A 14591-nucleotide genomic window follows, 5' to 3' on the forward strand; every position below is an offset into this window, starting at 1 on the left:
AGTGCACCCCAGGGCCCGCCTGGGCTGTCACTGCACCCCGGGGCCCGCCTGGGCTGTCACTGCACCCCAGGGCCCGCCTGGGCTGTCACTGCACCCCAGGGCCCGCCTGGGCTGTCACTGCACCCCAGGGCCCGCCTGGGCTGTCACTGCACCCCAGAGTCCGCCTGGGCTGTCACTGCACCCCAGGGTCCTCCTGGGCTGTCACTGCACCCCAGGGTCCTCCTGGGCTGTCACTGCACCCCAGGGCCCGCCTGGGCTGTCACTGCACCCCAGAGTCCGCCTGGGCTGTCACTGCACCCCAGGGTCCTCCTGGGCTGTCACTGCACCCCGCCTGGGCTGTCACTGCACCCCAGAGTCCGCCTGGGCTGTCACTGCACCCCAGGGCCCGCCTGGGCTGTCGCTGCACCCCAGGGCCCGCCTGGGCTGTCACTGCACCCCAGAGTCCGCCTGGGCTGTCGCTGCACCCCAGGGTCCGCCTGGGCTGTCGCTGCACCCCGCCTGCGCTGTCAGTGCACCCCAGGGCCCGCCTGGGCTGTCGCTGCACCCCGTCTGGGCTGTCGCTGCACCCCAGGGCCCGTCTGGGCTGTCACTGCACCCCAGGGCCCGCCTGGGCTGTCGCTGCACCCCAGGGCCCGCCTGGGCTGTCACTGCACCCCAGAGTCCGCCTGGGCTGTCGCTGCACCCCAGGGTCCGCCTGGGCTGTCGCTGCACCCCTTCTGGGCTGTCAGTGCACCCCAGGGCCCGCCTGGGCTGTCACTGCACCCCGAGGCACCGCGGGCGTTTGTTGTAAGGAACATCCCCAGTGAGCGACACAGAACTGGGGAAGAGAGCGAGTGACCTTGCTGGGGCGGTTACAAGAACCAACTCTAGGTGTCCCTCTTGTTTCTGCTTTTAGCAGCCAGTGTGTGCGTTGGGGTTTGGACTGAAAGCACTGGAAACCTGTCCCGTTTGTTGGTTTGTAACTGTTTACAAATTGATGCTCTACAGCTTCCTGTACAAGAAACTCTATATTTTGCTGAAAGCCTCCTGGAAAGACTTTACAGCAGGACTATTTAAGTAGGCTAAAATTTATTACATTAATGGTCTAAAAATACAGCCAGTGAGTGAGATGCTGCATATATTAGAAAGCTGGAAAAACCAGAAAGCTATGAGGAAGATGGAAGTTTCTCCCAGCATTAACTGCTCTACTCTGATTCCCTGGTGTTTGTGCATCTCAGCATTGTTGGAGCATCTTGGGTTTACTCATACTTGCAAGTCAGGAAGAAGAAAGGCAGGAAAAAATGCCTGTATTTAAGTCTCCATATTATGCATATAGGACCCTATTTGCAGAGGTTTGAGATGCCCAATCCCAGTTACAGTCCAGAGGAAAAGCAGATACCAGCAACTTCTGGGAGTTGTATCTCTTCTATCTCTTGCTGCAGTCATGTGAGGGGAGCTGCCTGGGAGTCCCTGCAGGCCTTGCAGAATGCTGCAGAATTTCATGAATTCTGTGTGGCTACATGTTTTACCTGTGCAGCTGTACACGTAGGCACCTTTTCCAGGATTAGAGTCTTTAACCTCTCATAACTGCCCCATATAGGCGACAAGAAAAGGCAAGGAGGTCCTTCTTAAGTACAGTTATCTGAAATGGACTGAGTAGAACTGGTCGAATGATAACATTGAAAGATCAGCCAACTTCTTACAGTGCAGCTGGCTTAGTTCTGTGCCTTAGAATTTAATTCTGCTCTTTGTCCTTTATTTCCCAGCAGAAGCTCCCAGGCCTTGGAGTGTTGTGTTATAGATGAAGCTAAACTAAGACTAAGTGTATTTGTGTGTAAACCAGATTAGTTTGACCTCAACTGAAGGATAAGGACATCGAGATACTGATGGATTTTGTGGCTACTGCTCATTAGAATCATGTTGTAATTTTTAATGAAACAGGGAAAGAAGATCCTGGCAGGGAGAGGTGGAAAATGAGGATGATAAACAAAGGGAAGAGGGTTGAAGGGAGAGGACAGAAATCCTGATGATATATCATCATCTGCTAAATATGGTGTCACTCTGCTGTGAATTTAGCTCAGCATGATTTAGCAGTATGACTGGGGAGCTGCGAAGGCTATACGTATGGACTAGGAATTTAATTAAAATCGTGGTATTATATTTGTATCTGCTTCTGCACCTTAATCTACTAGTTCTGGGGTGGCTTTAGGTAGAAATGCAACTACAAGTTGGACAGTTATCCAGTCTCTGTACAAGCGAATGTGTCCCTATTGTAGTTCAGCTGGACTTAAGTGAGGAGTAATAGCGCACAGCTGGGGCAGCTTCATGTCTGTTTCTCTGATTTCTGAGCATTGTTTCTCTGCATAGCAACAAAACCTTTCTGTGCTTTCTGATGAGGTCTGAGTCCCCAGAAATGTGCCCAGCCACCTAATGCGAATATTGGGAGCAGCAGCAGCTGTTCTGCTATTAGCCTCCTTCTCTGAATTTCCTCTAATTTGCTTATGTAGAATTTACATACAAAATTTTTCTAGTCTCCAAACCTATTTAAATCAAATACAGTAAATGCTGGCTTGTGGATCTCATTCCTGTTTTGCTAGCCAAAGTTATTTGTGAGTATTGCCTGCAAAAAGAGTGCATCTAATTTATGCTAATGAATACCCCTCTGTTTACTTATGATACGTTGTATTTTTCACCTCAAAACCCCTGTGTGATTTATAGATGTCACCTTTGCTCCGCTCTTGCCCACAGCAGGTCCTGCTCAGCCTGGAGTTGCCACGAGGCTAATTGCTGGGAGGTGTGTGTGTGTGTGGGAAGTGCGACTCTGTGACTACTTGGGCTGGGTTTATATTCACATGTTTTACTGAGCACTGCCAGAAGCAAGCGGCTGAGCTACATGGACCTTCATTAAGTGATTACTTAGTTTTGGTGGTGGTAAATATTATTTAGTATGAAGATGCGTTAGATAGATTACAGTCTGAATCACCCCACAACAGTAGTTCAGTAGCACAGAGGTAGTGTATTCCTTTATGCAGCTGTGAAAATAATTGTGGTTTTTTGGATGGCAGTGAATTGTCACCTGGAGGTGCCTTGTCTCTCTTTTTGGTTGTACAGCCCAGATATTCGGTCAGATGAACTCATATAAACCTCTACATCACTGAACTTAGGTCAGATATGTCTTCTTACATCACTGTTAATACCATGGTTTTTACATGGTGAACTGAGACACAAGGCAGAAGTTCAGATCATGGTTTTCTTCCTAATCCTCAAGAATATACCTTCCTTTTGGTTAATGAAACTGAGACCAACATTTTTGCTCCGGTAAACTGGTTCCAGTTCCATGACAGTGAGTGGAGCAAGGCCCTGCTTGCACATTTGTAGAAGCACGGACCCAGTGCAGGGTCTAACTGCAGCTCCTGGAGAGCTCTGTCTCCATCCAAGGTATGGCACTTTTTGCCCAAAGTCCCTTTCATTTGTGACCAACTCTGTTCACATTCTGATTTGTCTGTGTGAACTTGGTGCCATGAGCTTGGCGGTCAGGTAGAAGTCACACCGTTGCCAGGCTCTTCTGATCCCAGCCCAGGTAATTTGGTCTCATTGTTAGAAAGCAGATATATCTTACGTCATTAGCACAGCAACGGGAAGCAGCAAGCTTGGTATCCAACACAGGATTGGAGTGGATTGGGCTCTGTAGGTGTGTGAAGCCAAGCAGTGGAGCAGAAGTTAGCTTCTGAGCAAGGCGAGGACCATGGCTATGAGAAACTGGTAGAAATGCTTGGATGCGGGTGGGAGGGGTTGAACTCTCAGAGGCTCCAACTCACTGGAGAGCCAGTGAGTCTGGTTTTGTCAAGCTCTTGGCAAAGGATGAACCATCAGATCTATGAAAAGGTGGAAAAAGATCCATTTGAGTAATATGACAATCTCTAGGCAACTTGCTGTGGGTCTGTGAAGGACTATTTACAGTGTTTTGTCATGTGTAAAGTGGCCTTATGTTAAGTTTGACAATGGCATATAGCCCACACTTCTCCTGTGTCCCATGCTGAGATGTAAATATTTCAGGGATGATATGCTGTCATTTACATTGATGTTTCCAAGAGTCGTCATGCTGAGAGGTGAATGAACAGATACTTCTGTGCATACTGATGTGGGAGGATTTTTTGCTATGGCGTTGCAGTGGGCAGAAGGAAGTCGGTCGGTCACTGCTGCAAGTTCCTGGCTCAGGTTGGGCTCCCTGAGACACCGGAATAACGTGTTCCCAATTTGGGAGCCCACAGAGCTGTGGGAGCTGATCTCTTCTGTTTGTTCCGTGACCTTTCCCAGCTGATTGGCACTGATCTTTTATGCACCGGATAGACGATCTTTTGTGGTTGACATTTTGGGATGACTGAATATGGATTAACCTCAGCAAAAATATTTCCATTTTTCTACCTTCAAACAACGCCCTCCTTTTCCAAAAATGCCTGCACCGCCAGGTCAGATCAAATTCAGTTTTGACTGAGACAGTTCTGTAAAGGAATTGGAAATCACAGCTGGAAAGGGGCAGTACTGGGAATTCTCTCGGTATTTTCTCTGAGAATCTGGGAGGAAACTGGTGTTCTTGATGTAAGATGTCGTGGCCATCCTCAGCATTTGGCAGGGCATGTCAGTCATGAAGAAGACGCCAAAATTCTTGTCAAAGTCAGTGAACCTTGTCCTAGCGGACTTGTGCAGGTCTGGTAAGAGAACAGGATTAGGATATGAGAACCTTTTGTAAGGTATCAGGAGCATAATTATTTTTTAAATATCTTAGTAATCTTAGTGAGATGATTCATACGTTAAAGACAGGGATGTGTTTCTCTGCTTTGCTGGATGAGGGCCAGTTTCGGCACATCCAGTCCTGTATACCAGTTGTACTGGTCTTCTGGTGTTGGGATACGTGGTTCTGTACTCTGTGAAGACAAAAATCAACCAGCTGCCTAATCCCCTCAACAAGAAGTGAGATCTTAGACAAAGCGAGTCCAGGTGACACGTCTACACTGGTGTCACGGGAATTTATTTTGCCTTTCTTTCCTCTTACTGAGCAGGGCTGCACAGTGCACTGCTGCAAAGAACCATGGCACCGACACACCCAGGAACATCCATGTTGCTATTTACAAGTGCCCTGAGGCTCTCAACACAAAACTACGTCTGTTTACAGCAGTACAGCTTGTGTAAAGGTCTGCAGCTGGTTATTGAAGCTGATCTTTACTAATAAGGTTAATTTTAAGGTAGCCCAGTCGGTCTGTTGACTGAAATATCCTCAAATTTCAGCTTTCGGTCTGGAGCTGCCTGAAGGCTCAGCTCTTGCACTAGTACCTTTTTCCAAATTGCAGTGAGAAATATACCTCTAGCTGACTCTTCCTTTAGCTGCTATCTAGGGTAAAACTAGGCTTTCAGGGGCAGTGAAGTGGGCAGTGAACTGTGCCCATCCCCGCAGCAGAGAGCACCCAGACACTCGCCATTCTGCAGCGCTTGTGTCCAGCCGCGGAGCTGGCTGCAGAGGAAAGGCTGAGTCATTTCCACGGGATGTTTCACGGAGGAGCTAAGTGATGCGGGGCTTGGGTCTGAACAGCTCGGTTTCCTGGTGAATAGTAATTCTGTTTACTTAGAAGAGGAAAAAAAATCACTGGGGGCCTCAGAGCTGCTGTGTCATACCTGACTGGATGAAGTCTTGTTTATCTCAACCTGAAAAGAGAGAGAAGCGATTCTGGTGGCACTTTTCAGAAAACAATTCTCTGCTTTTGAGGAGTATAGGCAGTGCAAATAGTTCGTAGATTTGAGTCCTGAAGCTTTTTTTTTTCTGCCTGTTCTGTAACAGCAGTAGCATGTTACCCCAGCAAGAACAAAAGAGCCTTGGGAGGGACTCCCATGGCAGCTGAAATTCTTCTGTCACACCAAAGCCGCTTTAGGCCTGTAAATGTGGAGGGGTGGTTTGGGGGTTTATGCTGGGCTGAGTGATTCTGGAGCTGCCTTGTGATTTTTCTTCTGGTCTTGATTTTTATGCAGCATTTGTTTTGCCCAGCAAAAAGGACCTCCTATAAATCTTTTGGTTTATGGAGGAAGAGGAAGTAACTGAACATGCTGTTTAGTCTGAGGATGGGATATTTTGACTCGAGGTGCTGGCGGTAAGTTTCTGCTTTATGGCAGCATGTCATGGGAATCATTAATACTTCTACAGGGCACGGAGGAGCTTGGGTCCCTCGGCGAGTGGCATGTTGGGCTCATGTGCCAGTCACCAGTGCACTTGAACAGGCAGCTAGAAAGTGCCGTCTCTCCTCCACCCGTTCCCTTCGCTGACAGCAGTGCTGCACCGAGACGCCGCTCTGTGCTGGATCACATCTGTTGGCGTTCGTGCGCCGAAATAGCATAGGTGATCAGCGGGGGGGAGGAGGAGTTCCTCTGCTCGCAGCCTGCCGCTGGCACCGGGCGCGCTGCAAAGCCACGGCAGCTTGTCAAAAATTGCAGCTTGTTTCCTGACGGTGAGGTCTGCAGCTGGCCTGGGATTTTTCATCTGGTCTGAATTTTTGTGCAGCGTCTGTTTTGCTCAGCAGCTACCTGTTTATATAGGACCTCCTATAAAACTTTTATGCTCGGATAGAATCAAACTATTGAAACAGTGGTGGTATGGGACCTGCCGCAGTGCAAATGGTTCAAGGAGGATGGAGCAAAACCCAGAAGTTTTGCACTTTCCTCTGAGTTGGTGAAATAGCCACCACCACTTGCAGTTTGGGCCGCTTGCAAGTTTTGGGCTTGCAGTTGATGCCTTTTCTTGCAGGAGCCAGGCAGCGAGGGCAGACACTTAGTGTTGGTTGAAAACCATGTCCTGCGTTAGCCAAAGAGCCAGTCCTGGTTTGGGAGGCATGATACCAAACTGCAGGCTCTACTTTTGCCTAATCCAGACAACTTCTGGAGGTTCAAGTACATTTTAATGATCAGAATCATGGAAATAATCATAAAAAATCGGCATAAACTCAAGAGATGACTGAAAGGAAAACTATAAATCAGAAGTGGGTGACATCTTTGTCCGCTTCAAAAGAGTAGAACTGCTGCTGGGTCACCTTCCAGCTCCAGGTAGATCACGGTGCTGTCTCTGACAGTAATTGTACATATCTGCCCTATGCTGATGCTTAATTCTTGGTTTAAATGGCTCTGGCAATCTACTCTTCAAGCTTTAAATGTGCTCTGTTGCAATAATCACACACAAAGAAAGAGGGCATGTGTTCAAGGAGTTTCTGCTTGTCTTCTACATTCAAAAAGTCACTTGGAATGTTATTTTATTTTATTTTACCTTTCTAGCCTGGTAGGGAGTGAACAGCTCTTGCTGCTCAAAGAAAATAAAGCTGTTCCTTGAGATTTTTATATCTGTAACACTGAAGTAGTCCAAAGACTGGTCCTGTACCAAAGATGTTTTCCCAAGAAGATCTTCATTTTCATATGCCATTTATAGTAAACGAAGACATGTTTGTGGGAGTACCGATAGATGGAGAGGTTGATCATGCAAAAAAACCTGGAGGACTGCTTTTTGAAACTTAAATCTGATTATGCATATATGCTATTTTTATTCCTCTCTTTAGTTATCTGTCAAGGAACATTTGTGCAAATGAATTTTCATTATGGATTTTAAGCATGCAGGCTGGAATGCTGGCAGAAAGATATCCTAAATACCAGTTTTATATACTGCTTTTCCTCAGGATTTTCAAGGTTAGCCAAATTCTGAGTTCTGGGTAGTCATTGTGAAAATGAAATGTCATCTGGCCTACAGGACAGATCACAATGAGGGAGCTTCACTTTGATCTGAAGATCAAATGCTGCTTTCCAAACTGGGAATATTTATAAAGTAATGGGTGAGTCTCAGGAAAAACAAGTCTCGCTCATGACTGTATTGGAAGTGAAAAGTTGGCAAAAATCATAGTACGTTACCGGTGAGTTGAGTAGGAAGAGTTATTACTAATAATATCCAACTGGCTGTCTCTTGGGTTGGATTTCACATGTCTTATGTGGACTGGCAGATGAGGGTAGTGGTGGAACTTGTGAATTACAGTTATTTTTACCCTACTGTTTAACCCAAATAAGAAATTAGGAGTGTTGATTTTACATTTATATGTGGATGCCATGAAGTGCCTTGTAAACAAAGGTGAGTGTGTGTACATGCCTACATGTGTAGCTGTACATGTATACATATACTTCTTGCAGAAAAGAGGTGTTATGGGTGAGTATGTGGGGCTGCCGAGTTCAATATAGCGTGTTGGCTGGCGAGGTCTCAGGCTGTGATGGCACACACTGTCCTTTCAGTCAGACATCATCATCGTAAAATTTGTGCATGATGGGCATTGCTGTTATTAAGGCCTGGCCATGCAACGTGTATTGGGACAGGAGTTCCCAGTTGGAGGAAACAGATCTGGACCCTGTTGCGAGCTCTTTCTAGTCCAGGGAGGGACTGTAATGTTTGCAGAGGTACAGCGAGCTGCTTTTCAACTGGGCTTTTTGAAGTGAAGGTACTGGGCAGCGTGGTTACCACTGCACTTCCCTGGGAGCACAGTGTGCAGCCCGAGGGAGGGAAGGGAGGGTCGTGTGGAGGAGAGAAAGAAGGGGCAGGTATCCTGAGAAGCCTGGCTGAGTCTGAAAGCACATCAGCAATCTGGTGCTGTCACACCAACCCACCTGCATGGGTTCTGTCTCGATAGACCCAGAGGAGCCCTGGGGCTGGCCCAGGGCACACAGGACGCAAGTCCCAGGCTTGGATGACCGAAGCCTGTTGCCATCACAGTCCCCACTAAGCTCAGCTCCTGCAAGGAACCAGCCCACAGCCTCCCCCCTCCAGCACAGGGGACTACCCACCCTGCCTCAGTGCCAGCAAGTGACTGCGAATCCCCTCTGCCTCGGGGATAAATTCTTTCAATAGCTGTTTGCCTTCAGGGCTGCAAATCTCTGTTTTGTTTCTAGCCTGAATTGGCTTTATTTTAGGCTCCAGCTGTTGAAAGCATTTGGAAGAGCAGCGGGTGGGTTGCAAAGGGATCCCCAGGATCTCCTGCTTCCTATGTCCTGGGGCATGGATGTGTGCAGGGCATCAACCACAGTGCAGTGCCAGGCTCTGACACCAGCCTGTGCTCCTCAGCATCATGGTACTGCTGCTTCTCCTTGCCCTGGTGCCACCGCACCCTGGCCCCCACTTAGCCAGGGGTGAATAAACCCAGCTGGCATGAGAGCCTGGCCTTTGGGGACACAGAGGCACTGGGGAGGGGGAGTCAAAGAGAAGAGGGAGAACATGGCAATGACAAGGAAATCGTGCTCTCTGAGGATTTTCTGGGCTCAGCTAGAAAACGGGAGCCGAGAGCAGGTGGGGGGGAAGGAAAAGCAAGAGAGGCAAAAAGCCTCCAATAAATCAGTGAGGCAGAAAGGGGGCCATTCTGTGAGGGTGGGGACAGGCAGGGGGGGAGCTGTGGCTGGAGCCCCCCACCTGCCTCCCCGAACCACCTTCCCGCTGCCAGCCAGGTGTCCTCACTCCGCTGCCAAAACCCTGGTGCCAGCTATTTGCTCATCGCAGTCACGTTTGTTTGGGTGTCTGCACCTCCCCGGGAGGCGGCTCTGTCAAAAGCAGGTACCCACCGCCCGTGGGGCCGGCAAGGGTGGGCAGCGGGGCTGCACTGGCTCCCGCTGCCCACCTTGAGCCCCTGCCTGCACCCCGGGGGCCCCTCCGCAACTCCACGCACAAAGAGCCACCGGGCAGGTCTCCCGCTCGCTGCCTTGCCTGGGAGAGGAGGAGGAGGAGGAGGAGGAGGGTGATAAGGGGCTTGCTGCGTCGCCTCATTTCTGTACCAGCGCACAGCTCGTGGGGTGTGTGCGAGTGCGTGCATCCGCTGCCTGAGCGCTGCTGCTGCTGCAGTCTCGGCGCTGAGCTGCTGGCGACCAGGCTCAGGGGAGCTCCGGCTGTTTACTGTCTGCTGAGAAGTGTTGCAACGCTAAAGCAAACGTGTCCGTGGAGAGGAGGCTGTGCTGTCAGCCGCACCTGTGAGGAGCCGAGGGGAAGAGGCTTCCCAAAGCATTCAGCAGCAGGCAGCCAAGGCTCCAGGCATCAGCACCTCCTCCCAGTGTCTCCATCACCACTTGCTTCGGATCTCTTCTTAAGGGAGAAGAGGAAAAAAGGATCTAGAAAACCCTTGCAACTGGACAGCCCCTGCTGGAACCTTAACAGGTGTTTGCTGGGATTTGAATGGGGGGGGGACGGGTGGGGAGAAAAGTTAACCGGAGAAACTGGAGCTAGGAGAGATGCAATGATCTTGCGCCAACTGGCTGTGCCATGTCTGCATGTGAATAGTGCATCTGGAGAAGCTTGGAAGGATTTCTTGCAAGTGATCTGCTTGATCTCTGTAGAAACACTCGCCTCTGCCTGCAAACTTTCCCCTGCCAGAAGTTGGGAGGAATAAAAAACCATCAGAAAATCAAAAGGGGAAGATCTCAGCAGACAAAAACGCTTGAGCTAAACTGTTGCATCCCCACCCAGGGCTCTGGTGCGAGCATCCCGCCGGTGTCTCCTGGGCTCCCAAGCTGACTGGCAGTGGGTGGTGTTGGCCAAGGTGCCCGGCAGTGTCCCCGGCATTGGGGACCGGCCGAGCAGCATGCTGGCTGCGGTGCCCGCAGCCGGCGAGCAAACCCCGTGTGCCTGACCCGCCAGTGGTGCTGGGGCGGTGGCGGCCATGGCTGCAGCCATCGCCAGCTCCCTGATCCGCCAGAAGAGACAAGCCAGGGAGCGGGAGAAGTCCAATGCCTGTAAGTGTGTCAACAGCCCCAGCAAGAGCAAGGGAAGCTGCGACAAGAACAAGTTGAATGTGTTTTCCAGGGTCAAGCTCTTTGGCTCCAAGAAAAGGCGAAGGCGGCGACCAGGTTGGCAAGGGTTGTATCTCGGGGCTGGGGGTTGGTTTGTTTAATTTAACGCAAACTGGGATGTGCATCAGGCATGGGGAAAGGGGAACTGGTGTCTCAGGGCTGGTAAAATGAACGTGTGGGTATGGCCAGTCCTGGCTTGTATGGTCTGATGGGCATGGGTACCCCGTGCCAGTCCTGTCCCCTTTCATGTTCATCTGGTTTATTTGGATAACACACACCATTGTGATCTGCCTCAGTTGCACACCTGTGTGCCAGTAATTCAGTGGCCTCTCTCTCTGTTACACATACACAAACACATGGGATTTATTTGAGGGGGAGATGTTAGCAGGGGAAGTTCCCGCACATGCACCTCCTTCAGTTGTATGTTAACTTTGTGGTCTAGAGATCTGTTTCTGTCTTCCTGCTTTGCAGAATGCCTGTGCTGTGCTTTATTTGCTGACTGCAGATGAGGCTTTTTGCTTTCACCGGCACCTTCCAGAGTTTTGCTTCAGCACCCTGTTCCTTTCTAGGAACCTCGTACATGCAGCTGCCCTGCAGACGCGATGCTGTGTCAGAGGCGCGAAAGATCAGGCATGAAGACTCAGTCCCTGATCTAAGTGGGTTTTTTTGTACATGGGAGGAGCAAAACTCTGGTAATGTTGCTGTCGCTTTGCTGTGCTGAAACATTGATGCCGTTAGCTACTTAACCTGTCTGCTTTTCTCAGCAGCCACAGAAGAGGTGCCTCACTCGCAGTTTGCAAACAGCTTTGGGATATATTCTGGCTAAAAGGCCAAAGCGGGGGTTGGATTAATTTCTTACCAGAAAAGTTGGTAGATAAGAATCGTGCATCCGTCAGTACCCTTATTAGAGGTCGCTAATAGGAACTAATACAGTTACGCAAACTATTGTAAGCTTTTGCCTTCAGCTCCTACTAAAATGAAGTACTGTAGCAGAGCTCCCTGATGTCTTTGATTACAAACACAAGGAGTCTTAACCAGGCATTGGCTCTTGGAAATGGCACATTATATCTTCACAGTATGTTTATCTCTGAATTAGGTAAGGCGTTGTGGAGCGAGCTCTGGAGATGCATCACCTCCTGACAAGCATAATTGTGCGAAATGACTACAATGCAGATGTCATTGGGATTCAGTGGAAGTAGACCTTTTTAGCATTTACTCCTGGTGCATTACCTAGATACCTTAAATTATACAGGCTTGACAGCAGATCCTGTTGCTGTACGCTTTTTGGTCTAGAATGATCAGAAACTGTGAGATGTCTTGCTATCTAACTGTGAATCTGAGGACGGTTATGAGGAAAAGAAATCTACCCAAACTATGCGTTGTTTTGATCTTTCTTCTTCTAGCTGATGAGGTAATTACCTCAACCCTTCTGGTAATATTTATTCTGCAGTTCCACACATTGCTGGATTTCAGGGTTCCCCCCTCCATTTTCCATATGTTCATTGAGTAGTTTATCATTTCGGCTGCTCTGTAGTCTTTGGAGCAGCAAGGAATGGGGGTTTGTTTATTAGAGCTGCAGCAGTTCCTGTGCTAAACATTTGCTGCTATATATTTAGGCTCTCAACCGTCTCTGTGGCTCTTATTACTGCTATCGTAGTAGTCCTGGTTTTCCTCTCCATTTAAGAACTCACACCTTTTTTAAAAGGCAGAATATGCTCTTTGCCAGCTCATTTCTAATCTTAAAAGAGATAGGGCTGAGCTCCTGAGGCCAAGCAGCACACTGTTGGAATTTGTATTCACTGGAAGTAGCTTTTTACTTTGCTATCTACATTGCAATCGAAAGTGGCATTTAATCATTTTGACAATTGATTTTATAGACATAAATTCGATCTCAGTCTGAGTGGAAAGTGTTACAAAGCTGGTTGCCCTGCTTTTATTTTGGGTCTTTTTCATACCTCAGCCTTGAGAAGAAACCTGGAGATTTGGTTTTAGCATCCTGCTCACTTGGAACAGCATATCAGGATTTCCCACATTAATCTCACTATTGTTTTTTTACAGAGCCTCAGCTTAAAGGTATAGTAACAAAGCTATACAGCAGGCAAGGATACCACTTGCAGTTGCAAGCAGATGGAACAATTGATGGAACAAAAGAGGAGGACAGTAGTTATAGTAAGTGACATGAGAATAAATGGTGTGTTTGTGAACTGTGGTGTCTCATTCTTCCCGTATAGGTCCATTCAAAATTGTTGTCCTGGGATGACTGAGTGAGTGGAAGTAGCATTTAACACTCTGCTCACAGCACAAAGTCTTTCAGACTTCCTGGGTCTGAGAGAAATGCAAATAAAAATCACTTATAGAAATAATGAACTAGAGGAGCTAATGATGACACATATGACAAACAAAGCAAATGTTATCTCCATGGTAATTTAGAGAAGTTCATTGCTGTCCTTTGGATTTTATTAGATATTTTTTTTCCAACAGGGAAAATTTGTTCGCCTACTCAGAGTTCCTGAAATAGAATAATGCTATCTCCACTCTTAAACAGGGGCTCATTCAAACAGAGCCATGTTAGTTCACACAATGAGAGTTCATCATCATTTAAAGTTCACATTTCCCTATTATTATTTTTGTTTAGCCCTTCTAAACTTAATTATACCTTCAGCTTTCAACCAGATTTCCTGAGCTATTCTGTGAAAAAGCTTTGGATGTTTTTGGGTTTGTTTGTTGTTGTATTTTTTAAAATTTTGAGAATTAATAGAAAACAGGAAAAGATTACTAGAGCATAGATTTGGTGTGTGTAATTAAAACATTTAAGTATTTCACATAGTTGCAGTGTTTAGCTTAAGCCAAGTTTCTGTTTTGAAAAAAAGTTAGGAGGCGCAGGGACTTTGAGAAGGCATTTCAGGCCACTTAGACAACAAATCATAAAATCAACAGGCGGACCTTCCTTTTTAATTATTAAAAAACACTGATTTAAGTGCCATGTAATGCATGAAAAGCATTTGCAGGTGAAATGTTTCATTTTAGAGGGCACTGGAATATGGCAGAGTAAGCGCTAGATGCAATAGGAAGTATCTTGTCCCGTCACTTGCTCCCAGCCCTTTCCCACAGCCTCTTTAATCCTTTTGGCATCCCTATGTTAACTTCTGAGTGGCAGGAGGACCTCGTTTCGCTGTGGGAGGAGGTCTGCAGCCACGGAAGGTGCTGGCCTTAGGGCAGAGCACAAGGGGGATCCGTAGGGACACCTGAGCTTTGGCTCCAGGTCCGTCCTCACCCACGGAGAAGGTGGCGTGGAGGCTGGCTCAGTGCAACGCTGAGCGGCTGCTGCCATCTTACAGAGTTCTCAGTGCAGCCATGACATTTACGCTAAGAATGATCCTTATGGACCTTAAAAGTTGCTTTTTTTTCAAGTGAATGATCTAATATTTGTGATTTTAAAAGTCAGTACAAATCTTTCAGGACTTCAGGGTTTAACCTAATTATCTTTAAAAAGAAAAAGAAATAGGCAAATCTTACTCTGTTATAAACCAGAGCAAATATCTGAAATTGCATCTTTTTTTTGGTTTCATTCAAATATTTTCCTTGGAGTCCCTCTAACAGGGATTCTGAGATTTGAAGCAAGGTAAAATTTATGGAAGTACAAATGCATCTGTTTTTAAGATATCTTTTGTTTTCACTGTGTCCTTAAATTTACCATAACCTGATAACTTCCAAAGCAAATCATAAAAACTCCTTGTCGCTGGATATTACCCTTCCAAAATGCTGAATACTTA

The 14591-nt window shown here is 47.6% G+C and overlaps 1 protein-coding gene across 4 annotated transcripts in view; it reads left to right on the forward strand.

Annotated features, from left to right (window-relative positions):
• The window catches only part of FGF13 (fibroblast growth factor 13), a 259815-nt gene that overhangs the window by 189747 nt on the left and 55477 nt on the right, over positions 1 to 14591 (forward strand). For 3 of the 4 annotated variants that reach the window (XM_056360076.1, XM_056360078.1, XM_056360079.1), the window contains one exon: positions 12877 to 12987. In XM_056360076.1, coding sequence (XP_056216051.1) covers positions 12877 to 12987 — 111 coding nt within the window. Of the gene's footprint in view, positions 1 to 9794; positions 10876 to 12876; positions 12988 to 14591 lie in introns of those variants that run through there. The other variant, XM_056360077.1, reaches the window with a different exon arrangement.

Source organism: Falco biarmicus, chromosome 14, assembly GCF_023638135.1.
Source record: "Falco biarmicus isolate bFalBia1 chromosome 14, bFalBia1.pri, whole genome shotgun sequence".
NCBI classification, from domain to species: domain Eukaryota; kingdom Metazoa; phylum Chordata; class Aves; order Falconiformes; family Falconidae; genus Falco; species Falco biarmicus.